The sequence below is a fragment of the Vigna unguiculata genome, chromosome 2 (assembly GCF_037176805.1).
Source record: "Vigna unguiculata cultivar grain cowpea cultivar isolate G323 ecotype 2 chromosome 2, ASM3717680v1, whole genome shotgun sequence".
NCBI classification, from domain to species: domain Eukaryota; kingdom Viridiplantae; phylum Streptophyta; class Magnoliopsida; order Fabales; family Fabaceae; genus Vigna; species Vigna unguiculata.
Genome location: NC_140793.1, coordinates 30,908,909 through 30,934,757, shown reverse-complemented (window position 1 = coordinate 30,934,757; position 25,849 = coordinate 30,908,909). Strand labels below are relative to the sequence as shown.

The 25,849-nt window shown below is 31.5% G+C and overlaps 2 protein-coding genes and 2 pseudogenes across 2 annotated transcripts; 3 read left to right on the top strand and 1 right to left on the bottom strand.

Annotated features, from left to right (window-relative positions):
* Positions 1-2,365, top strand: LOC114174613 (pathogenesis-related thaumatin-like protein 3.5 pseudogene; annotated as a pseudogene).
* Positions 2,366-6,558: 4,193 nt separating this feature from the next.
* Positions 6,559-8,127, bottom strand: LOC114174612 (pathogenesis-related thaumatin-like protein 3.5 pseudogene; annotated as a pseudogene).
* Positions 8,128-11,598: 3,471 nt separating this feature from the next.
* Positions 11,599-14,413, top strand: LOC114168362 (ferredoxin--NADP reductase, leaf isozyme, chloroplastic). The gene is made up of 9 exons (XM_028053149.2): positions 11,599-11,860; positions 11,954-12,188; positions 12,307-12,440; positions 12,646-12,724; positions 12,960-13,051; positions 13,209-13,286; positions 13,589-13,651; positions 13,757-13,991; positions 14,153-14,413. Exons 1-9 carry the CDS (start codon positions 11,756-11,758, stop codon positions 14,218-14,220), a joined length of 1,089 nt encoding a protein of 362 aa, XP_027908950.1. The 5' UTR covers positions 11,599-11,755; the 3' UTR covers positions 14,221-14,413.
* Positions 14,414-18,006: 3,593 nt separating this feature from the next.
* LOC114168278 (pathogenesis-related thaumatin-like protein 3.5) lies at positions 18,007-20,020 on the top strand. Its single transcript, XM_028053034.2, has 3 exons — positions 18,007-18,238; positions 18,426-19,116; positions 19,475-20,020. The coding sequence occupies exons 1-3, from the start codon at positions 18,175-18,177 to the stop codon at positions 19,626-19,628; spliced, it is 909 nt and encodes a 302-aa protein (XP_027908835.2). The 5' UTR covers positions 18,007-18,174; the 3' UTR covers positions 19,629-20,020.
* The last annotated feature ends 5,829 nt before the right edge of the window (positions 20,021-25,849 follow it).

The window sequence follows — 25,849 nt, the reverse complement described above, 5'->3', positions numbered from 1 at the left end:
ATGGTTTCTTCAACTGAAACATTTTCCATCGCTTTGTTGAGTGTTTTTCTCTTCCTCTTCCCATCAGGTACATATTGATGCATACTTGTATATTTTATATATAATCCAGTTATTTTTGTTCTAAGAATGGTTAATGGTGCTACAGGATTATATGCAAGGACTTTGACCATCACCAACAAGTGCACCTACACAGTGTGGCCAGCAGTTTTATCCGCCGCCGGAAGCTCGCCGCTCCCCACAACCGGCTTCGCCCTCCTACCAGGTGATTCCAACACTCTCCCTGTGCCTCTCGCTTGGTCCGGCCGATTGTGGGGTCGGACCCTTTGCTCCATAGATATCACCGGCAAGTTCTCATGCGTCACCGGAGACTGTGGCACGTCAACGATAGAATGCGCCGGCGCGAATCCCGCCCCACCAATTACTCTGGTGGAGTTTGATTTTAACGGGACCGGCCTGACAAACTTATACTACATCAGCCTCGTTGAGGGTTTCAACCTTCCGGTGAGGGTGGCTCCCAGGGGTGGAAACTGTTCAGCGACGGGTTGCTCAGTGGACTTGAACGCGATGTGTCCAATGGAGCTTACTGTGATTAGGGATGGAGAGGCCGTGGCTTGTAAGAGCACGTGCCAAACTGAACCATGCTCTAGTTCACTGCTTTTCAAGACAGCATGTTCTGGGGCTCGTGTCTATGCTCACGATCATGGCTTCTTCTCTTGTTCATCTCCTCATTATACAGTCACTTTCTGTCCCACTTCCCAGAGGTAATTTTTTTTTCTCAGTTTCATTATGAAAGATAAACTTTTTTTTGTTCACGATAAAGCCGACAAATTTGTTATAATAGTGGCTGTGAAATATTTGAATATTTTTTATCATTCTTGGAATTCAAATAATTCTTACAGGCGTTTAGGAGACCAAATATACTTACGTGAAACATAAAAAAATGGTTCTCACGTCTGTCTTCATTTTTCCTGGTTGACGTGTAAGTATATACATTGCGATTTGGCATCTGGAACAAACGGACGAATTCAATCTTTAAACAAATATTTAAAAAATTTAGAAAAATGTAAAATACTATTGTGATAGAATTGTGTGTGGAAGTGACGAAATGGTTTTCAAGATATTAACAAAATAAGTTATATTAATTTGTTGGGAATTGAGAGTTTATACGTCCAAAATAAGAAAGTTTAGTTTTGTGATAAATTTATTGTAAGTTGTGGATTGAAGATTTTATCATCGTTTTATATGGATTGGATTTAAGTTTTATTCTTGTTAAATCCCTCCGGTAAAGCTACCTGAAAGATTCATCATAATTTAAAACGATAAATTGTTTTGGTGATATAAAGTTATATTGTAATTTAGAATTTACAATTATATATAGATATTCTCTTTTTTTTTGTCAACGTTTTAAAATATTAATTTTACATTTTAAAATATAATTATTTACTAAATTTTTAAAATTAACCGTTATTTTTACAAACGTTTTATAAAATCATAAAATCGTTTATATCTGTTTATTTTATTTTTTTCTATTTATCAACAATTATTCTCTCATCTTTTTTTTTATGTATTTTACTTTATTTTTAATAAATATAATTCTATAACAACATATAAAGAGATTCTATCTTTTGTGTCCATATTTCAAAATATCAATTTTACTTTTTAACATATAATTCTTTATTAATTTTTTTAAGAATGACCATTACTTTTACAAATTTTGTATAAAACCGTTTATTTTTGTTTCTTCTCTTTTTCTCTATTTATCAAATGTTATTTTCTCATCTTTTATAATATATTTTACTTTATTTTTAATAAATATTATTTTATTTTATATATTAACTTAATAACATTACATTATCATCACCTATTAATATAAATATCATACATATTTAAAAAAGGAAAATAATTTTTTGACTACTAAATTTTAACTACTTTCTCTTATAACATAATGTGACATCTTTTAATAGTTTTGGAATATTGAGAATAAAAAAATGGAAAAATGAAGAATCACTTAAATAATATTATTTAAAATTATATGAGAAAATTATCAAAATTTAGTAGTCAAAATATCATTGTGTTTTAAAAAATCCGTTTGGCTGTGTGTACGCTGGTAAAATAGAAAGCGTTTGTATCTTAGACATTGCGTTTGTATCTTAGACATTGCGTTTGAATTTTGTGCAGTTGGAGGAAGGCAGAGAACAAAAAAGAGCCTTCAGGGAAAAACGCAGTGAAATACACAGGCGTGTTGGCTGTTATTATTAGCGTTATATGTGGCTTCATAATATTCCGAATAAGGTTACGTTTATCAAACACAGATTGGGAAATCAGCTTGAGCGCAGGAACTACAAATGACACTGGGCAATGTTAATGAGGGACTTCTTGTTGTAGTCTTCTTATTGGTGTGCAAGTTTCTTTTTCTATTATTACTTTATGTTGTCAAATTGGTAGTTCCTGAACACCAATTATAGTATGTATCCTTGTATTCTTAGATATGGTGTCTGGTTTTTTGTTTTTTTATTGAGAAAATATTTGATAACGCGAATTCGGAGTAAATAAAGTAAGAATGTGATGTAAGATTACCTCGTTTTCTTGCCTACATAAAGTTATTTTTCAAAATAATACTATTCCTTATCTATTAAGCCAGCAGCACACTATTTGATTCCGCACAACTTCGTACTCTCACGCATTGTAACATCAGGTGAAAAAGTTATAACACATTTAATTGCTGTATAAAAACTTCTAATATACTATTACCGATCGATAGCAAAATTAATAATTAAGCACTATTGTCGGTTGTGACGTATCTGACACTATCCTATCTTTGAATAATAAGGAAAGATCATAAGTATAATATGTAATATAGTGTGCTTTTATTCGAAAAACAGTATATCTTAACAAATAATTTATTATTTAATATTTACAATGTGGTCCTCAATGAAGTATCTGTATTGTTTAACTATTACATCATGACATGTATTTTAAGGAATAATTAATGTTCTTTATTGTTGATTTTCAAGGCGCTTCCCTGCATTCGATTTACAACAAACAAGGAGACATAATTTATCGTTCCTTTTTGTTTGGCTTGGCTGTGTTCACTCAAATTTCATTCATAGTTGGCTAGTTTCTAAATCCAACATTTATTTGTAGTTTTTTACAAGCTCAAAGCAAGAGTGACGTGGATTTCTGTGTTGTGTGATTTAAAAATGTCTTGAGCTTCTAGATAACATGTATGTTTTACAAAGTCATTAGGTCTTCTTTTGCTTACTATGGTCCTACTACACATAATAATAAAGAGATAAAAGGAGCGATAATTGTGGAAGAAAGCTAGATCAGTAAAATATCATTAGGGGATTCCGGCTTTCAATTTATTTTTAATAATAATTATTTGAATTTCATTTTTGAAACCCATCCATATCTTGCTGAACATGAATATTGCCATCTTACTAAATTTTATTGAAATTATTTTTAAAATTTTCAATGGTGAGGCTTAGTTTTGGGTGCTTTCAGAAGTTGGAAAGTTTGTTTTATACATGTGCGTGTGAGGCTAACAAGTACCTACAAAACATTCCTTCCAAATCTTATGCTATTTCTCACGCGAATCACATAGTTTTATCACATCATTATACAACAATATCATGATTCACACCGATGCTATCATCAAATTTAAATTGGAACACTTTTTTTTATATATAATAATCATACTAAAAAAAATCATCGAAGAAGAAAATGAAACAAAAAGAATTTGGTGCTATTAAAATAGTTTTACTTCCATGTCTATTACTTTCAGCGTTGAAATTTTTTAGAAGAGATATGGGAGATTATAAGTTAATCATATGGAAGATTATTGTCTTACTTCTAATTCGATATTTGAATGATAATTTTTTTAATTTTTTTATATTACTTAATTTACCTATATTTTTTTATTATTATTTTTACTTCATGTGAAACTTTAATTTATGAATTTCTAACTGTTGAGCTATTTAATATGCTTCATATTTAATTGCCTTTTAATAATCAAGTGATGTTTAGGTTTTTTTTTTTCCATGTCAAATAATCAAATAACGATGTTTTTAATTTTTACATTTTTCCATATAAAACCTCAATAAAATTTCTAAGTTGCTTCATCTTTCTCTTCCATTTTCATTTCTTTCCATATTTTTCTTTTTTCTGAACCAAATATTACTATAAGAGAGATGCCATTAGTTTAGTTTCAAACAAAAGGTGGATGCGAAAAGAAAAACAAGGATTAAAGTTTCAACACATGTATTTAGTCACATTCTTTTTTTTTTTATAAATTAATATTCGCTTATATTTATTTAACTCAACTCTGTTTTCAATGTCTGTGCTAAATTTAACAGATTGCATTCGTGTGTAGACAAAAATCATTCTAAATATTACCTCACGAAAAATTAAATATGAGATACAATTTTTTTTTTAATATTTGTTTACTAAATTAATTAACATAGATTAAAAGAAGTTTCTAAGAAAATGAAAAGTTAATTCAAATAACTTTGTATACCTTCCAACCCTTTGATGGAGGAATTTTCTGCAACACTTTTTTTGTCTATTTAAAAAAAAAAACTTTACACTAAAAAAGAGATAGATATTAAAAAACATTTGATTCTTCCATATTTGCTGTGCATACTACAACTAACCATGTGATACTATTTATATAAGTTATATTTTGTAAGAAAAATTATAATTTACATTAGAGAAATTAATAATATTTAATGTAGTAATATAAAATTAATTGTAATGGTTAGAGAAGTAAGTTAAACTTTAAAACTATAATATTTTTTGTGTAAAGTACTTAATGACTTATAAAATAAAAATAAACTAAATATGACTTATATTTTTCTAACTATTCAGTTAAATTTATTTTTAAAAAATACCAATCCCTTGCATTTTCCTGGTTCAAGCAGCAAAGAATAGCAAAAAGTTTGCCGTCACGTCATCAACTCTGTCTTTACTCCTCAAAGTCAATAATATATTAGAGCAAACTGTTATATTATATGCCTTTTCAGGAAACTAAAACAATAGGAAAAAACTGTTAAAATATAAAAAGAAAATGATTCTCTTAAGGCAAATCGATCACGAAGCGAAAATTGACCCAAACAAACCAACGAGAAGGAGAAGAAGGAGCAAGCGGTAGCAATGGAATCACAACTTTGCCCAACAAAGGATCCGTTGGCAAACTACGAGAAGAGCAAAACTCTGGGCAACAATCGCGATCAAGGGCGTCGAGGGAGCGCGGGCTGGCGAAAACATTAGGTCTTCCCCAAAATGAAAGAATCTTATCAGGTGAATCCAGAAACCTTTCCGAAAGGTAGGAAAATGCTCAGAGGGGAACCAAGCAAAGCAAGGTCAGCAGGAGCGGCAACGATCACGGCACAACAGCGTCGCCAAATCCGGTCAGCTATTTATAACTAATTAAGCAATTCAATTTGGAATGAAGATATTGTTTTAATTGTAATAGACTTCATTGGATGTATAGTAATCACGGTGAGGCAAATAGAATATGGGATATTGGGAAACAAATAGAAATTACTTTTGTCGGGGAACAGTTACATGAAATGGAAGAGAGGGATAACAAGAATAAACAGGTAGGAAAGAGGGCAATGCAGGTGGTAGTAATTGAATATAATGGAATGAGGGGATTAGGGGGTCCTTCAAAATCGACATATTTGCTACAAAATCTTAGGAAGGAAGGGATAGGAAAGACGTGTATTCAGGAAACTAAATTGGGAACAATTTCCACAGAAAAATGTTATGCAATCTGGGGAGATAGTGACGACCGATGAATACACAGTTCAGGTGCAGGGGATACTAACTATTTGGAGCAACAAACATTTTATCTGTGAAAAGTCAATATGTAAAAAGTGCTATTTGGTATGGGTAAATTGTGCATTAATGTGTAATGATATTTGTATGCAGCTGGATTAGATATATTCACATGCACGAAGGAAAGCACATGAAGTCTAATATGGACAAACCGGTAACAAACTGGTAACTCAAAATCTGGATCGCACCGTGACATAAAAGATATATAGTATTTCTACTACTAGCCTGTTGGGCAATTATGGAGCGTTTAGCATGTAAAACAGGGGAATCATATCTGATCTTTTGGGATAGGGAGTTAAAGGAGGTTTTTTTTTTTTTTTTTTCTAAATTTATTGTCATATATCTATTGTGAACAATATTTTATGTAAAAGGGTTAAGATACCCCTGCCATCCTGTGCACATATAACTTTGTTGGTAAAAAAAAAACCTTTATAAAAAGTGACAAATTTTGACTTTAGTTCCATTTAAATATCTGTTATGTACTTGTATATACTTTGTATAGCCCAAGGAAACGATAATAGTTGTATATAAATTCTTATTTTGAAGTTGCTTGATCCAAATAAAAAACAAAAAAGGCAGACAGAACTTCTCTAAATGGTGGGACTAACTCTTTATGAAACATTAAAATGAGTATTCAGCAATTTAAAGTCATCAAAGAAAAATAACTTACACACCAATCAATCAGAAAACATACAACAAGACGTCGCGGGCTATTGCGATCTATCTGGTTTCTGCCCCCAAGCTGATTTCCCAATCTCCGTTCTTTGAGAAGCGTATCCCTGTTCGGAATTTTATGAACAAACGAATAAGGCCAATAACAGATACCACAGCTGCCATGCTGCCGCCTCCTGTGTATAATGCTACCATTTTGCCTGAAAGATCTTTTTTTTTCTCTGGCTTCTTGCCTGGATGGTCTTTTTTTTTCTCTGGCTTCGTCCCACTACACAAAAATTCAGAAGCACGTGATTAAGTTGTCCATATATACGATGATTATTATTTTATAATATTTATTTTCTCATTCTATTAAATCTTTTTATTATTTAAAAATTAAAGAATTCATTTTAGTCTTATTCTATTAATTTTTTAATTGTTCATTTTATTAATATAAATAACTATGTTTAATTAAATTAAGTGAAATCTAATTATTAAAAAGAACAACATTATATTATATCTATACTTTATATATATATATATATATATATATATATATATATATATATATATATATATATATATATGAGATTTTCATTTTAGTGTCTATATTTTTATTCCCAATTTAACCCTTTAATAAAATATTATTTTTTTAAAATTAATATTTTTTAAATTAAATGAGTATCTTTGATAAAAAATTACCTATAACATAAATAAAAAATATTAATAATTTTTGTTTAAAATTATTTATATTTATTTTAATATTAAAAAAAGTGAAAACATATTTTGGTATGATTCTTAAATTTACTTAAAAATCGTGTTCGAGATATACTTTTATTATTTTTTATATTCTACAGAAATCACAAAATATTTAATAGTAAGAGCAAAATCACATAAAATTTAATAATAAAAGTTAAAAATATTTAAAAATTATAGTAATGAAATTATTAAAAAAATTGACCTTTTGGAGGTAGGACAGAAAGTGAGTGTGTAATGAGAAGATGAACAAGTGAAGAAGCTATGATGATCGTGAGCATAAACGCGAGCGCCAGAACATGCAGTCTTGAAAAAGAGTGAACTAGAGCATGATTCAGTTTGGCACGTGCTTTTGCAAGCCACGACCTCTCTGTCCCTCATCACCTTAAGCTCCATTGGACACGCCATGTTCAAGTCCGCCAAGCAACCCGTCGCCGAGCAGTTTCTACCCCTAGGAGCCACCTCCACTGGAAGGTTGAAACCGTCGACGAGGCTGATGTCGTATAAGATGAGTCGGCTGGTGCCATTAAAATCAAACTCCACAAGAGTAACCGGTGATGTGGGGTTTCCATCGCCACATTCTACAGTTGAGGTACCGCAGTCACCGGTAACGCATGAGAACTTGCCGGTGATGTCGATGGAGCAAAGGGTCCGACCCCACAATCGGCCGGACCAAGCGAGAGGCACAGGGAGAGTTTTGGAGTCACCTGGTACGAGAGCAAAACCGGTGCTGGGGAGGGGCGAGCTTCCGTCGCTGGATAAAATTGCTGGCCACACTGTGTTGGCGCACAAGTTAGTGATGGTGAAAGTCGCTGAATATGCACCTGATAGGAATAGGAAGAAGATATTGAAAAAGGCTGTTAAAAGAGCTGAAGAAACCATTGTTGATGAACAGAAATCCCCAAGATTTGAGAAATGTAATTGGAAACAAAACCACCACCCAGCATGATATATAGACGGTGAGTCCCTCGTCTACAAAACCATCTGGTCATACTTCTGTTCACGTGATTCAATTGTCAACTTAACATCCCCGCCATGTCATTGGATTTTTGCATTATACCTTACTTTATCAAACAAATGGTGAACAATTGTCAACTTAACATCCCGCCATGCCGTGAACAATTGTCAACTTAACATCCCCGCCATGGTGAACAATTTTGATACCTTACATTATAATGTAAAAAAATTTATGCATAAATATATATAACACATTAAAAATACTTTCAATCCTTTGATCCAAGTATATTCACATTCTTCAAAACAAAAATTTAGTTATATCTCACGTCACTCTACTATAAGAGAATAAGAAAAGTTAAACACTAACTCACTAAAGTATCTTTAACTTGTGACAATGAACACCATAAACTTAAAGTTCATTATATAGACACTAACATTCATTATATAAACACTAACACTCACTCATAAATCATCCTAGACGATGTAAAATCTTTTGAGAAGTATTATTTTCACCGGTTTTAACACAAAAAATATTTTCTTATTATGTTTTAACAGTTTTTTGCTTTCCAATATTTACTATTGCAAAGTCAATTATGAATTACTAAAAAATATATATTTCTCGTCAATTTTTTTTTTTAAATTTTTTACAAAATTTTGTTATAAATTTTAATTTGCAAAAAATTGTTACCCATTTATTTATAAAAATATTTTGCACAAGATTCTTATCAAATACCCACATTTTCATTCTTCTCTACTCCCACACCTATAAAATAATATTTGTCAAGAAAAAGATGCATGCTAAGATACACACCACACCAGATATGTACAGAAGGTGATGATAGACACATCTTACTGAACCTGAATATTCTCATCCTGCTAAATTTGATTGAAATTATTTTTAAAATTTTCAATTGTATTTTTGATATGATTATTTTTTTTATTGAAATTTAATAATAAATTACATAAAATAGTTTACTTTAGAAAATAATTGTAAAAATCACACAAGTTTGTTTTTGTTAGGTATAAAATTGATATATTTATTTGATTTATTTAAAATTAAAATGGTTAAATATAAATTTTAAAATTGAAATTTTCGGGTAAGTCAGATCCGAACCCAATCAATAATTGGTGAAGCTTAGTTTTGGGTGCTTTACAGAGTTGGAAAGTTTGTTTTATACATGTACGGGAAAAAGACAAGTAATTCTATCACATACGCACAAGATAACAAATATTGTTTTTACACGTATGTTTTTAGAATTGGTTATTTTTAAACTTTGATTTAATTTAATCATTCAATTATAAATCTAGTTATTTTAACAAAATATTATAAAATTAGCTATTGTTTCAAACGTATTTAATAACTTTTGAGTTATTTGTATCATTTAATACATTTATAGTTTAATATTAGCTTCAATACATATTTAAAATATCAAATTAATTTAATAAAATTTAATTAAAAAAATTAAATCTATGTATTTCTTAAAGTTAAAAGATTAAAATAGATCATTATTTTAAAAATGGACTAATAATTTTCATCGTAAATTAAGAGACAAAAAATATATTTAATTAATTATTAAATAATCATACTTCAAGAACATTGTGAGAGAAGAAAATGAAATAAAGAAAATTAGGTGCTATTAAAATAATTTTACTTCCTGTCTATATTTTTTCAACAATAAAATTTTGTAGAAGTGATATGGGAGATTATGATTAACAGAAATTAAAAAAGGTTTCTAACAAAATGAAAAGTTTATTTAAAATAACTTCGCATGCCTTCCAATCCTTTGAGGGAGGAATTTTATGTAACACTTACTTTTTATGGAAATTTACATCTTCTTCCAAGGCAATACGTATATTTTTTTCTCTATCCACTATTAAAAAAAAAGAAAATCTATACACTAAAAAAGGAGATAGATATTAAAAAATATTTTACTCTTCCATATTTGCTGTGCATACTCATCCTTAAATTGCACCGTTAACACTATATGTTCAAATTAATTTTTATTAATTTATTGAAAAAAAATTATTACAAATTTAAATTATTTTATAAGTAAAAGATATGATGTTCTAAACTTTTAAAAATACTGTTGTTTAGGGTACGGTGGTTTTGAGGTAAATCGCACAAATTTTGTTCTCAAATCAAAAAGTAAATATGACAATGGTGCAACCAAATGTCTAATATTAACTTTTACAAATGTATTCTGTTTTCTTAGATGCGAACAGATGAACTGTATCTATAACAATATATATATATATATATATATATATATATATATATATAATGAGAATTATGTTCACATTTCATAATAATAATTTTATTTTTTATGATATAATTATTTATTAAATTTTTTAAAATTAATGATTTTTTATTTATTTTTTATAAAATTATTTATTTTTTTTTCCTTTTTGTATTCATCAACAATTAATTTTTCTATTCATTTCACTTTATTTTTAATAAATATAAATTTATTTTATATATTAACTTAATAACATTATACTATTATCACTTATTAACACTATTATCATCTATTAACATACTATTATTCATATCTAAAAAATGTGTATACACATACACTATCGTGCCCGGATAAACACTAGTAATTACAAATAACCTTTTGAAAAATATACTTCAGATTTAAAAATACAAATATAAATATAATTGGTTTTGTGAAGAAATGAATGATTGCATTAGGATGGAAAATTGAAGCTCCATTTTAGGTTAGGATTGGGCCTTGCCCCATTTTCCTCAAGGCATAAGGCTTTTTCTTCTTGCAACCTCATACTAAAATATCATTTTCTTTTACTGCATTACACCAATTTATCCTGAAAATTTTATTCCGGAAGACATCACATATGTCCTAAAAGGGTTGATTCAAAAATTTTGTTCTGAAAATCTCATTCCAAAATATATTTCATGTGTTTTAATTTTTCTTTTTCCAAAAATCTCACTCTAGAAAATTTGTTTCAGAAATTTTGTTCTGAAAATTACATTTTTTTTTTTTTGAAAACTTGTTCTAGAAAATTTCCTGAACAAATAATCTAGAAATTATTCTTACAAAAGGATGAAAGGATGAAATCATCATTTTAAAAGTTGTAAGCGTGCCAGAAATTATGGAAGTCCAGGAAGTAAAAGCATGAATGTACGAGCCCAAATATTTTTTTTTATCTTTAGTTTCTTTCTATTTGTTTTTACTGTAAGACAAATATAGGCAAAATTAAAAATTAAGATTAATTTGTGAACTTTTTAAAATATGAAACTAAATCACTATTTTAAAATCAAAGGTAAAAAGTATAAAAAAAAACATAAATTTGTATGTAGCCTTTGAATGTTATGGTCACGTGTTCTTTGTAAACAATATGAGTGGTGACACATTGCATAAGAACACAAATAAACTTATCCTCACATCTGCCACTGCATTGCCTTACAAATCTCATCCACCCAATCTTAAAATCTCATTCTTTCTCCTTTCATTCTTCACTGCACACACATCATTTCATCACTTCATTAAACATAAACATTACTCTCTCTTTCTCTGTCTCAAGTTTTTACAACATGGCTACTGCGGTAACTGCTGCAGTTTCCTTTCCTGCTTCTAAGTCCACCTCTCTTCCAACCAGAACCTCCATCACTGCCCCAGATAGAATCTTCTTCAAGAAGGTAACTTCCATTCACATCTATTCAACAAAAAGCTTGCACTTTTATCACTGCACTGTAATTGGAGTATGATCCATCCGGTTTTTTGTTTCTCAGGTTTCGTTACAATACAAAGATGTTTCGGTGAGTGGAAGGGTGGTTTCGGTGAGAGCACAAGTGACAACAGAGGCACCTGCTAAGGTTGAAAAGGAATCGAAGAAACAAGATGAAGGTGTGGTCGTGAACAAGTTCAGACCCAAAGACCCATATGTTGGTAGGTGTCTTCTCAACACAAAGATCACCGGGGATGATGCACCTGGAGAAACTTGGCACATGGTCTTCAGCACTGAGGGTAGTTTTTCTCTCAATTTTTTACCTTTTTTTCTTCACTGTTTGTTCATAACATGGATGTTGCTGTAGAAAAAACACTCTTTTTTACTGAAAATATGTATAAATTTCCGATTTTTCAGGAGAAGTTCCTTACAGAGAAGGACAATCAATTGGGGTAATTGCTGATGGGGTTGACAAGAATGGCAAGCCTCACAAACTGAGATTGTATTCTATTGCCAGCAGTGCCCTTGGTGATTTTGGAGATTCCAAAACTGTGAGTTTTTATCAATGTTGAACTGTGTTCCAGACTCTTTTCAATTTTTCACCTTAAAGAATTTGAGATTAGAATCCTATATTTATATATTCAATTACATGTATCTTCTGCAACATCATAGCAGTTAAACTTGCTCAATTATTTATCACTTACTCAGGATTTCAAACTTATTTTCCATCTGATGTATATGATGCCTCCAAAACAGGTTTCTTTATGCGTGAAACGTCTTGTGTACACAGATGAAAAGGGAGAAATTGTCAAGGGAGTTTGCTCAAATTTCTTGTGTAAGGCTTACCGGCTTTAGTTTTTGTGTGTATAATATAATATAGGGTCAAAGCATGAAAATCCAATGCAAAACCTAATTTTTTTTTCCTTTTAAACTGTGTATAAAAAATTAAGAAGTGCATGTAATTATTGTCTATAATTCTCAATAGATGTACTTAATCAAGCAAATGTGAGTTTTTTTTTTTTTTTTGTTGAAATTATATTTACTGGCTTGTGGTCATGCTGCTTATTCAGGCGACTTAAAACCAGGAGCAGAGGTAAAGATTACTGGACCTGTTGGTAAAGAAATGCTTATGCCAAAAGATCCCAATGCCACAGTCATCATGGTACACATTACCTAAACCTCTTCATCTTAATAGAAAAAAAAAATGTTTGTAAATTTTGAAAAGAAGTGTATAAAAGTCAAATTTATATTTTTATCCTAACATTTGCATCGATTTTTTACTACCATTACCATTGATCTCCACAATTGTTTTTCCTTAGTTGGCAACTGGAACTGGAATTGCCCCATTTCGCTCATTTTTATGGAAAATGTTCTTCGAGAAGCATGATGACTACAAGGTAAGTGTAGCCGGAGACTTATATATTGTTCTTGATTCATTGAATATGACAATGTGTATAGTTAATCATTTCAATTTGCTCTATTACTTTACACTCTAAAATAAAAGGGGTTAATTAAGTATTTATATATTGAAAGATTGAAGGGAAGAGTTACCATAGAAGTCCACAAAAATTCATCTTTCAAAGGAAGAAAACTCTTAGCCACGTATTTGCTGCATAAGAAACTAGTTAAGAGTTTTTAGTATTATAAAACGTGTATGTTGTACGTAATCAATGTTTGACGACTAATGTGATGTGTGTAGTTTAATGGTTTGGCATGGCTCTTCTTGGGTGTTCCCACAAGCAGTTCACTACTCTATAAGGAGGTGAGATGAATCAAACTACTGTTTTTATTCAGAAACATATCTTGGTGTGTTGAATATGGAGGCTTATAGATTTTTGTTGCAAATAAATGGTGATTTGTGGAACAGGAATTTGAAAAGATGAAGGAGAAAGCACCCGAGAACTTCAGACTAGACTTTGCTGTGAGCAGAGAGCAAACAAACGAGAAGGGAGAAAAGATGTACATCCAAACAAGAATGGCTGAATATGCAGAAGAGTTATGGGAATTACTGAAGAAAGATAACACTTTTGTGTACATGTGTGGATTGAAAGGAATGGAACAGGGAATCGATGAGATAATGGTGTCATTGGCAGCAAAAGATGGTAAAATATAACACTTTCCTTTTACTCATAGTTTATGTCTCATCATAATTCATTGAGTTTGAACTGAACTGATAAATGACGAGGAACTGTATTGAAAATCAATCACTGTTCAGTTTGATGCATTGAGACTTTTTGGGTATTCGTTGGTTTTGTTGGTGTAGGTATCGATTGGTTTGATTACAAGAAGCAATTGAAGAAGGCAGAACAATGGAATGTGGAAGTATACTGAACAATCTGTGTTCAGTGGCACTTGCATGGATATGATGTCCCTCTTTCAGCAGCAGCAGATTTATTTTGCTGTTCTCTGTTCTGTAGATAATTTGAGAATCATGGAGTTATTACCATGTTTATGAACAAGCTTCATTGCATGAAATAATTTTGAGGATCATGCAATATAGATGAAATCGACTTCGTTTTACGAATCTCCTTAATCTTTCTTTTTGTCTAGATTTTGTAGTGCCTAGTTTTTCACGAACTAACCCCTTAACCAAATATTATATTATCTAATTGTGCAGATTATGTTGCGATGTTTCAAAACATGGTTAGGTGTATGGATTAATAATAGCTCTAAGATCTTATTTTAGCTTAAACGATAACTTTAGAATAGAGCTTTTGAAGATGAATTATTCTCTTTATACTGTTTTTGTAAATCGAATTATTTTAACATGTTAAAATTTGTTACATTAGTAACCTTTGTGGTCATTATTTTAAAATCACATTCAAATTTTTATATAATTGATTCATAATGAAAGCTTTTATATAGAAGCGCAAAGTGAAATGAATAACTTGATTCTACTGATGAGTAAACAATGGATTGTAAGATTTTGGGATATTTATACATCCTTTATAGGTGTAGTTATCAAATTTATGAATGAATTAAAATAGAATTTTATTTCTCACTAGCAAACTTTGAATAATAATCATATGGGAACAAATGGCGTTCACATCAAACAATTAAAACTAATATCTGGGAAATGGTGGGAAGGGGAAAAATAGGGGGTGTAAATAGTAAGTTATCATGGGCCATTAATTTGTTGTTTGGTGTGGGACTAAGAATGGCTTGGGGACTTTGGTGATATTAAAATAAACTTTTCATTTTGGGCTGACAAACTTTCCATTTTGTCAACAATATGATAAAGTGACTTACGGCAAATTTCGCAACACAATATTGAAATTACTATGTTTTAAAGAAATCATATCTATATAGAATTAAGGATTAAATATGTTTTTAGTCCCTTAAGTTTCAGTAAAATTTGAAATTAGTCACTTTTCAAAAATTTTGACCAATTTAGTTATTTTAATTAATTTTTGTTAAATTTACCTTACATTTCAAGTGCATTTCACGATAGTATTTGAATTATTTACACCGTTTGATACATTTTTGCTTCAATATTAACTCAAATATTATCATAAAATGCATTTAAAATATCAAATAAACTTAACAAAATTTGGTAAGAAGGACTAAATCCTTACATTTTTAAAGATGAATGACTAAATTGATATGAAGTTTCGGAAAATGACTAATTTTAAAATTTAGTGAAACTTGAGGGACAAAAACATATTTAACCCTAGAATTAATTATCCCACAATAGAGTTCTTCCACTATCTCAAACCTCATAAACAACAATCATACACTATTATACTAAAATAAGTAAAATTGTTTATTTTAGCCTGATTAAGTATAACTTTCAAACTACATGTCAAATCAAAAAAATTTAAAAGCCCATAATAATATTAAGTAAAAAAAGTATTACAATCTATAGTTTTTTTTTTTTAATTATTAAAATGTGTTTTCTTTCTTCATTCTTTTTCTCAAATCAAACAAACTTAAAGGTGATATTAGTGCATGAGAAATTTCACATTTTTACATTTTAGAATCAAGTTTTATTGACAAGTAACAAAGTAGTTGTGTAAAATATCTTCAAACAAGTGCAGATCAAACTTTATAATAATACATACTATAAAGTAAGATCCTATATCAAATTCATTCACATTCATCTATTTGAACGTAACATAAAAATTTATATTGTGTTTTTCTCTGTGTAAAAAGAACTTCTCTAAGTATCAATGTGATATTTTTTTATCTTTTTTTTTTGGTGCTATGAACATGTTACTTCTAATTGAGTGAACATTAGGTCCTGTTGTAAAGACACGGCACTCCTTATGCCATGTCATCCTTTATAAAAAAAAAAATTATCTGTTTTGTTGCTGAGGAAAAAAAAAATAACAAAAGAATTATACCTAAAAGAAATCATAACAGAATCACCGTCACTGATACAGAATTTGAGTCATAAAGCCCATGATCTAGGTTCACATGCGACGGTTCTAAAAGTTATACCTAATTTAGCCATTCACTTTATATACCTACACTAATTTACTTCTTTGAATCTACAAAAAATAAACTAAAATATCACTAATGTTTTTCAGATAAACTTTTCCTGATAAGTCAAATAAAAAAGATATGATACATTGATTGGCTTTTCATAAATGATAATGTTTTGTTGACGCTGGTTATCATAATTTCGAAAAGAACATTTTAGGACTTATAAAAGTAAAAGTTTACATGGCTACGAAATTCATCATCTTCTGTTTCCAACTTGTGCCAATCTAAATATGCAAGTAGATAAAAAAGAATTAAAAATTATTAGGATTGATTGATTAAAAAAATATAGTAGAAAATATAAATGTGGTGGTAGATTGATCTCTTACCAACTTGTGCTAGATGTAGAAAATGAAATGAAGCAACTAACAAAAAAATTGAAAACAAAGACTTTAATTTCTTATGTCATCACTGAAGAGCTTACGTCACATCCCCAAGACACAGCAAAGGCCGTAATACAGGACCGTTAACGTTGTTGACCTTTCATCAATTCACAGGACACATATGTAACTGCTACAATTAACATGCAACTAACTTGGTAAGTTGGTAACTTGCATCTTTGTGAATGTTAAATTTCTATTTTCTTTAGTTAGTTGTAACACAATTCTCTGCTACGTGCTGTCAGTATTCTGACACAGTGGTGAGATATTTTTTCTTCTTTTGTTTGAGACACAAATTTCAAAACAACTTGAAACGAAAAATTGTCTTTAGTGGTTTCAAAATTTTCAGTATTTTCGGCTTATTCAGAAAATATCTTTGGTCTTATTACTTTGCTGTTGCATAGATCATACTTTGTTTTCGTTTTGAATGCCACGTTCCAGTGGTTTACTGGTTTGGTAGTTAGTTGTTGCGTGATTTGGGCTGGTACTGTGCACTGTGATGTTTTTCATCTACCTTTTCAGATTTTTTTGGGCCGTGTTCAAGTCCAATACTGAGCGACAAATTACAATTTTTTATCACAAAAAAATTGTATAATAATTTAATATTACTCATTCAAAAAAGCCGGTGAGATTTATAATAGATTGATCTGTACGGGTATTTTATAATATGAGTAGAAGTGTGGGTTTGGTTTTGAGATTGCAAACAGCAATTATAAAAAACTAATTTATTGAAGTTTATTATTTAGCAACAGAGAAAGGATAAGTTATTGAAGAGTGTAAAATAAAAGGGAGAATGCATGTGAGCATATGATGGATGGATGGTCCATGTGAAGGGACAAAAATCACATGGAATAAGTACTTCTACTGCTTATGTCTTATATTTGACCTTTCAGTCCTCCACTTGACCTCCACTGAACCAACCTCAATCCTACGTTATTTCAAAGGAAAAAATCATAATAATGGCTTCAAGTGCACCAGTATCAAAGCTTCTTCCCATAATTATTCACATTTTTGCCTAGCCGTCCTTTTTCAGCTCCAATTCAAGCACTGTTTTTTATTCCTTCCCAACCCCAACCCCAACCCCATACCCTTCATTATTATATTTTTTGTCATTTTATATACTTATATTAAGGTTCCTCCAATCTAGGGCCTATGTGAAATCGTCACAAATAAACCAGACATCGCCGACCTTCACATTGGCGGTTTATGCATGCATGTGCACTGCTACACTTGGTCCCACACCCATTACCCTAAACCCAAATGCCCCACATCGAAAAACTCTATATATATGAGTTCTCCAACCCAAACCTCACTATAAGAAACACTTCTCTCCAAAACCATCCACAAAGGAAAATCGAATATTAGTTATTCTATTTTTCACTTCCATCTTTTCCTACATTCATTTATTCTCCAACTTTCTACCATGGCTCCTTCATCTCGATTCTCCACCTCTTTTTTCACACTATGTCTCTTCCAATTTCTAACAGGTAACCAACCATTCATGCTAACGTGAAAACTTTCATGTTAAAATGTTGGATATATTATTTTCAAGTACATGAACATGAGCATGTTTTGGATTCATTAACAAACATAGAATGTTGTTGATTTTTATTACACTTGTATTAACTGTCAAACCATTTTTTTTTTACCGTTGTTGGGTTTAATGTTGGGCAGGTTCTTATTCAACTACATTCACCATTGTGAACAAGTGCAGCTACACAGTGTGGCCCGGTCTTTTATCCGGTGCGGGAACCTCGCCGCTCTCCACCACCGGCTTTGCTTTGCAGTCCGGCGAGTCCAACGTCGTCGGTGTGCCACCCGCCTGGTCCGGCCGCCTCTGGGGACGCACCCACTGCTCCCAAGACGACGCCGGGAAATTCTCCTGTGTCACCGGCGACTGTGGCTCCTCCGCCGTGGAATGCGCCGGAGGTAACGCCGCGCCGCCGGCCACGCTGGCAGAGTTCACGCTGAACGGAGCCGGCGGGCTGGATTTCTTCGACGTGAGCCTGGTCGACGGTTACAACCTTCCGATGATGGTGGAGCCCCAGGGCGGAACCGGCGGCGGAAACTGCACCGCGACGGGGTGCGTGGTGGACCTGAACACGCCGTGCCCCACGGAGCTCAAGGTGATGAGCAGCGGCGAGGGCGTGGCGTGTAGAAGCGCGTGCGAGGCTTTCAACGATCCACAGTACTGCTGCAGTGGCGCTTACGCGACGCCTGACACATGCAGACCCAGCTCCTACTCGCAGTTCTTCAAGAGCGCGTGCCCACGCGCTTACAGCTACGCTTACGACGATGGCACCAGCACCTTCACCTGCGCCTCTGCGGATTATACCATCACTTTCTGCCCGCAACCCACCACAAGGTAATTTTTTTTTTATTATTATTAGAATTACTTTTTCCCATAGCTGACGTAATTTTTATTAAAATCGATGATGATTAATTAACTAATCCACGGAAACTCTAGCTGTTAAAACGTGTTTTAGAACAGAGGAAAATTGATTACTGGCGTTGAAATTGTTCTGAGGAAAATGAAGTTTTTGCGGAATGTCAATTAGGGGACCAATTTTGGGTGCGATATCACCAAAAACATGGTTGTCACGTTTTTTCCCCTATTTTCAAATGTCGTGTTTTAATTTAATTGCACCGTCCAGATAGAGCGTCGACAATAATTTCGCGATGTGATGTTTAAATGCTAACTGGGTGTTTGAATTTGAACGCAGTTCAATCAAATCGGGGAACCCAATGGCGGTGGAAACATCTGGAGTTGATTCAGACGGAAGATACAACCGTGTTATGGCGGTGGTTGTTTCTGTTTTGGTGGCGTTTGTGGCAACAACTCAGTTTGGTGGGCTTTCACTAACAGTGTCACAATAAATGGGTGGTGAATTTGGTGGGCAATGATTTTCTAATTGTGTATGCGAATGGCCACTTGCATGATATTCTACGGAATCTAAGGTGCCAACTTGTGCTTTAAGAGATGCGCAATGAGAATCTATGCAAAGATTGACACTTCTCAACTTTTACAACCAAACATTATTTGGTCGTGTCTTATAACCGAGCACTTGTTTGGAGTACGAAGCTTCATTTCCACACACGGAATTAGGCAGCTGGCATTTACATCCTCTTCTTTCTCCAGGGACAAACACACAGGAGGACATTCTAGGAACACTGTCACATTTTATTATTAAAACATCGAAACCCATCATCCAAGTGTAAATATGAACATGAACAAGGATCGGTTCAATTATTTTTTTCTCGACGTGTTATTTTGATGTTTTCTCGCGTGATTGCTGAGAATAGATTTGTGTTGTGTGCGTTTGACCTACTGTTTTCGGCTCTTAATCGATTTAAGAAATGGAACGGTGCTTCGACATCTATAGGCTAACTACTTCTAATTTTTATCTATTTTGTTTCTTCCAATATTTAATACGTTCGTTCGGCTTTCAGTTAATTGGCCGTTGGGTTGTGCATTTCACTTCTTAGCCACACAAGTTTTGTAATTCAAAAATAATTATGTATGTGCTCCGTTTGGGATAATAAAAATGTTATATGATTTCGTATATTCTTATTAGAACTTGTTTTGCAAATTTTAAAACACAAAAAGTTAAATCAAAATGAGGTTTTAATACTACTATTTTCAGTTTGTTTATTAAGTTTGTGCAAAAAGGGTTGGTTTACAATTACAAAATAATTGAAGATAAAATAATGAATAAGAACAAACAGCAACATCTCCATGATGTTTGTGATGTAATGTTCAGGCGTGGATGCCGCCACTCAAATTATTTGCTTGTATAATTTATGAACGACTGTGACAATTAATTTACTTGCTCAATTTTTTTTTAACACCAACGAATGGCTTATGAATAACTTCATCTCCGTCCCAAAATTTTGGCCATTCCCATTGGCATTATCAGATGAAGACAACGAGAATTAAACCCTCCTTTCGTCGTGATATTGAGCAGGTTGAAGATCTCGTCGATACCCATGTCGCATTAATTATTTCAACTGATGAACGGAGAAAATAAATTTCTTCAATTTTTGTTAAATTCAAAATCGTAACCGAGTTTCAATAAATTTCATGTTAGAACAATGATGAATATATTATCGGTTTTGACTTTATTCTTTTAACTTTTTTATTTATAAGATTGAATATGAAATAATTGAACATAAGAAAGTGTAATATTTTGTAGCTGTGATTTCGAGGTTGGAGAGTTTGGCATCACACTCATCTACTGGACTTTATTGATCACCCTCTGGTCACCTTCTGCTCACAATAAAAAATGCATTAATGCAACTTGCAACTTGCAACGTGAAAAAGAAAAAGTAACTTCCTTGTGTATGGATTCACTTCAAGTAGTAGCAAGTATGCAGATTTAGGAAAGTTGCACACTTTCAAGCTTTTAAAAGTTAGATACTAATAGATTTTGGATATATAGTACCATGGGAGGGTGTGAAAATACAACAATTAGTCATTGGTTTTAGCCATCCAAATCTCTCTTGTCAACCTTTTCACACTAATCATGGATTTAGCATCAAATACTAATTACCCACTTCGATCTCATCTTCTCTTCCAAATTTGGAAACTCCGTTCCCACTTCCAATCGTTCGTGTCTCAGTTCAATCACCTATCTAAAATATATATTTTTATGATAGAAATGCATTATATAAGTATTATTCGAAAAATTATACACAAAAACTGTATTTAGTCATTTGTGATAGGAAATGTGTAGTAGCAATTGATTGGATTGTGGTGAAAGAAGAAGAATGCAATCCAATAATGAATGGATAGATGTACAATTTAGGGGGTAAGATATTGGCTCCCCAATTTGCGCGTTACCTATAATTTCAGAATCAAAGCTATGATATAGATATAATGGGAAGCACATAACAAAGCGTTTCTTCAGTGTCAGCATCTATGTCTACTTTTCGCTCCCTTCTACTCAGTTCAGTTCAACCATCGTTTTTTCAAGTTTCGAGACCATACACATACGTATGCAAAATCATGTACTGTTCTTTTCACTCTTTTCATACTTTCCTCTTTTGCGGAAAGCAGAATCAACATGTCCAATCTTTCACCATGTTAAGGTTTTCCATAACAACTAAAAGTATTCCAAAATCTGTATAATATTTACTTTTAATAAGTAATTATCAAATCAATGAATTTATAATTCATACTGTCGGTCTTAAACATCAGAATCAGATAAGTTTTTTCTTCTACAATAATACAAAACTTGCTTTGTGGCAACACTTTTAACCAAGCTGTAAGAACTTTCGTTGTCAATGTCTTGTTGAGGTTATTATTTTGGCTTGTGAAGTTTTTCTCTGGTCCATTTTCAAACAAACACTTTCCACGTTTGACTTATCCTTACACAGAGGTTTAATCAAAATTTGACAGTGTGGTTATAAATGGATAAGATCATTAGCCAAATCATCAACTTTCCAAAAGCTCCTATGTTTTCCATGTATGGGCCTTTTGCATTAAATTATGGGCTCAATGAAAAAGGTTGCTTTGCCACATCGACTTGGTCTCCAAAACAAGTTCTGAAACAAACAAGCCCACAATTTTGCCTAAAATATGAGTGGTATGATCAACCCCACCACACATCCTTATTTTTATCCTAAGTAGTTGACAATGTTCTGTTCTGTTCCAATTCCAACTACTGAGGGTCATCCCAATTCCCCAACTTGTTTCCTAGGCATTTCATTTTCATACAAATAAAAAAAAAAAAAAAAACTTATAAGAAAAGGTTATTGCTGTGCTTACGTCACTGCCTGAAACCTTTCTTCTTTCTCTCATGTTACTGTGTTTTATTTTACTTGCTATTATTGGTTGAGTCCGAAGTTTCTCACCACCACAATCTGTCAATCTCTATCTTATCACGATATGCATCATCATCCTTCATGAATCATGCACCTCAAATGCTAATCTCAAACTCTTTTTTCTCTATAATATAAGCTTTTTTCTCTGCATATGAATGGAATTACTCTTATTAAAGTCTATAATGCATGCATTTCATAGGTTTCATTCTTTATGAAAACTTTGACTAATTCACTTTTTTCATCAAATATAATCAACCTGTGTTTGCCATATTTTCACGGGAAGATATCATTTTATGTATAATTAATTTTTGTATTTAAATGTGGCATTATATACTTGAACTAAAACATAATTTGCTTACATATAATTGATGTAGATAATTCAAATGCTCAAAATTAACTTGGGTTGATAAACTGGAGAGCTTATTTCAAACCGGGTGTTGGATTTTGTCATGCAGACAATAAAAACGGAATCTGACTCCTGCGAAATGAATCAATGATTCAGAAATAAAGATTATTATTTTGCTAAACAAAAATTACGAAATTAAAATCGAAATGAATAACATTAAAGAGGCTGAGGCATAAAGGGAAAGATCTAAATTTAAATAAAACTTCTTGTCGATCAAATAAAAATATATAAGATCGAAATCTATTTCAAAAGCTATAAAAAATAAAATATTATTTAAAAAATTTGAGATATGTAAGAGAAACTTTAAAGAATCGGTGATATCATGCATATTTTCCAAGGTTGTAAAAGCAATTCGATGGATGCTACTTTTTCTATGTCTGATTACTTTTTCATCTTTTATTTCCTTAGTTGGTTCTGCCTTTATATAACTTGTTTGTTTTATTTTTTTCTGCAAAAACCATTTTTTTAAACATTTTCTACTTACACTACACTTTCATTACATATATTCCTCTGGGATTACTCTGCATGATTCCATCTTTTCTCATAAACAAAAATATAGATATAAAATATAAGCATTGAATTTTCCTTTTATATGTATAATACTCTACTATGGTTATACTTAATCACTTTCCCCAACAAACATGCTGATCAGATGCTGATTCAAATCTTTATCACAGAATGAAGGGTGCATGCAAAGGGAAAAAGTTGAAAAGTAGAAAGAAATCTTATCCACACTTTACACCGCATGTAAGCGAATCAAAAACCAATATGCTGATAACATTTGCAAATTTAAAATATATTCAACTATAGCAAACCCAGGAAAAAAGCACTGAAGTCGTCTTATACTTATTTTCCTGATAAGCTTTTCCAAGTTATCATGTTTATATAGTCATTAATAGATTATATTAATTGTCAACTTTTAAAATAAAGCATCAACAGTGGAAAATAAAACACAGAAATTGATATTATTAACTATTCCTCTTATTCCAGATTACTTTTAACCCATCAATGTGGACCGCATTATGGCTAAGAGTTTGATTGAAGCCATTGTGTTTCCATTTTAGAGCTTTTTGATTGAAAACAAGAACATGGTTTTATGTATGTTGACATCGAACAACAGTGACAATTATATATGCTAACAATGTTGGTGGTGTATTATAGTTATAGTTATAGTTACAAATCATGATCCAGCTAGGTCATGTTTTCATTATCTAATGGTGTTAGGTTACTCCTGTCTCGATCATTATCCACGTGTTTTTCAAATTAACCACGTCAGATTTTGGCGTTTTGCACACATCAACCCACTGAATTTCACGTGTTTATTGACCACTTTGTTTATTATAATAAGGTGCCGACTGCAGGTAAAATTTGGTGTTAGTGTTCTTAAAATTGTCAAAGTTTGCTTTTTTGACGTTGAAAATCATACAAGGGCATACACTTGTATTGCATCAGTGAGTTGGGTGTTTGAAAAATCAAAATTACACCTTCGGCCTTCGGTTCATCGATCACTTATTGAGATCAGATAACTTAACAACATAATAACAAACAAAGAAGCTTTTTCTTCGAGTCCATAACATGGCACTTTCACCACGAAGATGAGAAAACGAATGAACTGAATTGAAGATTCTCAGGTTGTGAAAGAGAGATCCGTACTAGAAAAATGAAGAAGCATGACTAAAGTGGTTAAGTTTGATGCAGAAAAAAACCTTAGCCAAAGATAAGATGGATATTGAAGTAAAAGTTTGGCAATGATAGAGTGTGGACATGAGAAGACGTGAATGAAGCATCAAGCATGTGAGTTTGTTACCCTTTAAACACAAATCCCATTCACTCTCCTGTCTAGTCCACATATGATATGTTTCAGACAGAAAGGGAATCTCACATTTCCAACTTCAGGTCACATGTCAACTACATATATGAAATTGGGAATTCTATATCTAACTTGATGTGATATGCAAAAAACTTTTTTTATTTCTAATAAAATTATATTTTTACTTATAATATTTTTTATTTTCATTCTTTATTTTTTTATATGACGTAGTGAATTATTGGTTCTTTAAAATAAAAAGATAATGGTACATTAATTAATGATCTATACTCAATTAGGTTATGAAATAAATGATAAAAATAAAAAAAAAAATAAGAGTCATAGTATTATCTACCTTCTTTATAATGTTTTTTACATGGATAATTACTATTCTTTAATGTTATATATCTCTTTACTATTCTTTTATTGAAATCAAAATTATAAATGTTTATTTAAATTTTTAGCTTATACGAATTGAAATTTGTCAATTACAAACTTTAGTCTTCGGGTTTAAAGAATAAATGAACGTATTTTTATAAGTGTTAAATAGTATTTTAAATTGACATTTGAATGATTTATACCATTTGAATTATCTGTACCATTTGACATGTTTCATTTTAAATCTCAATTTAAAACAATGTCTTATACATAAAAAAAAAATTTTATTGGATTAAAATAAATATATGAATTCATTTTAAAATTCGAGAATCAAAATATATCAAAATTTGAAATAAATACAAATTTTAAATAAATTTATTGTTCATATAATACTACTTTATGAAGTACTAAAATAATTAAAATAAAAGTCATAGCATTAACTACTGAATATTATTTTAAGATTTGGGTTAAGGTGAATGTTTCTAGTCTTGCCTTCTGTTTGGCCCAAGACCACAACCATGCCTAAACTGGGCCGTTCTTCATGGGCTCCCTTGGATTATTTCTTTACAATTAGTTACTTGGAATAAATTTTAAATTATTAATTTAATTATATGATACTTGTTTAAGATGTAAATTACTCCATTTGTCTATTAACTGTTTGGTTCTTGAATTAGTTTCTTTTCA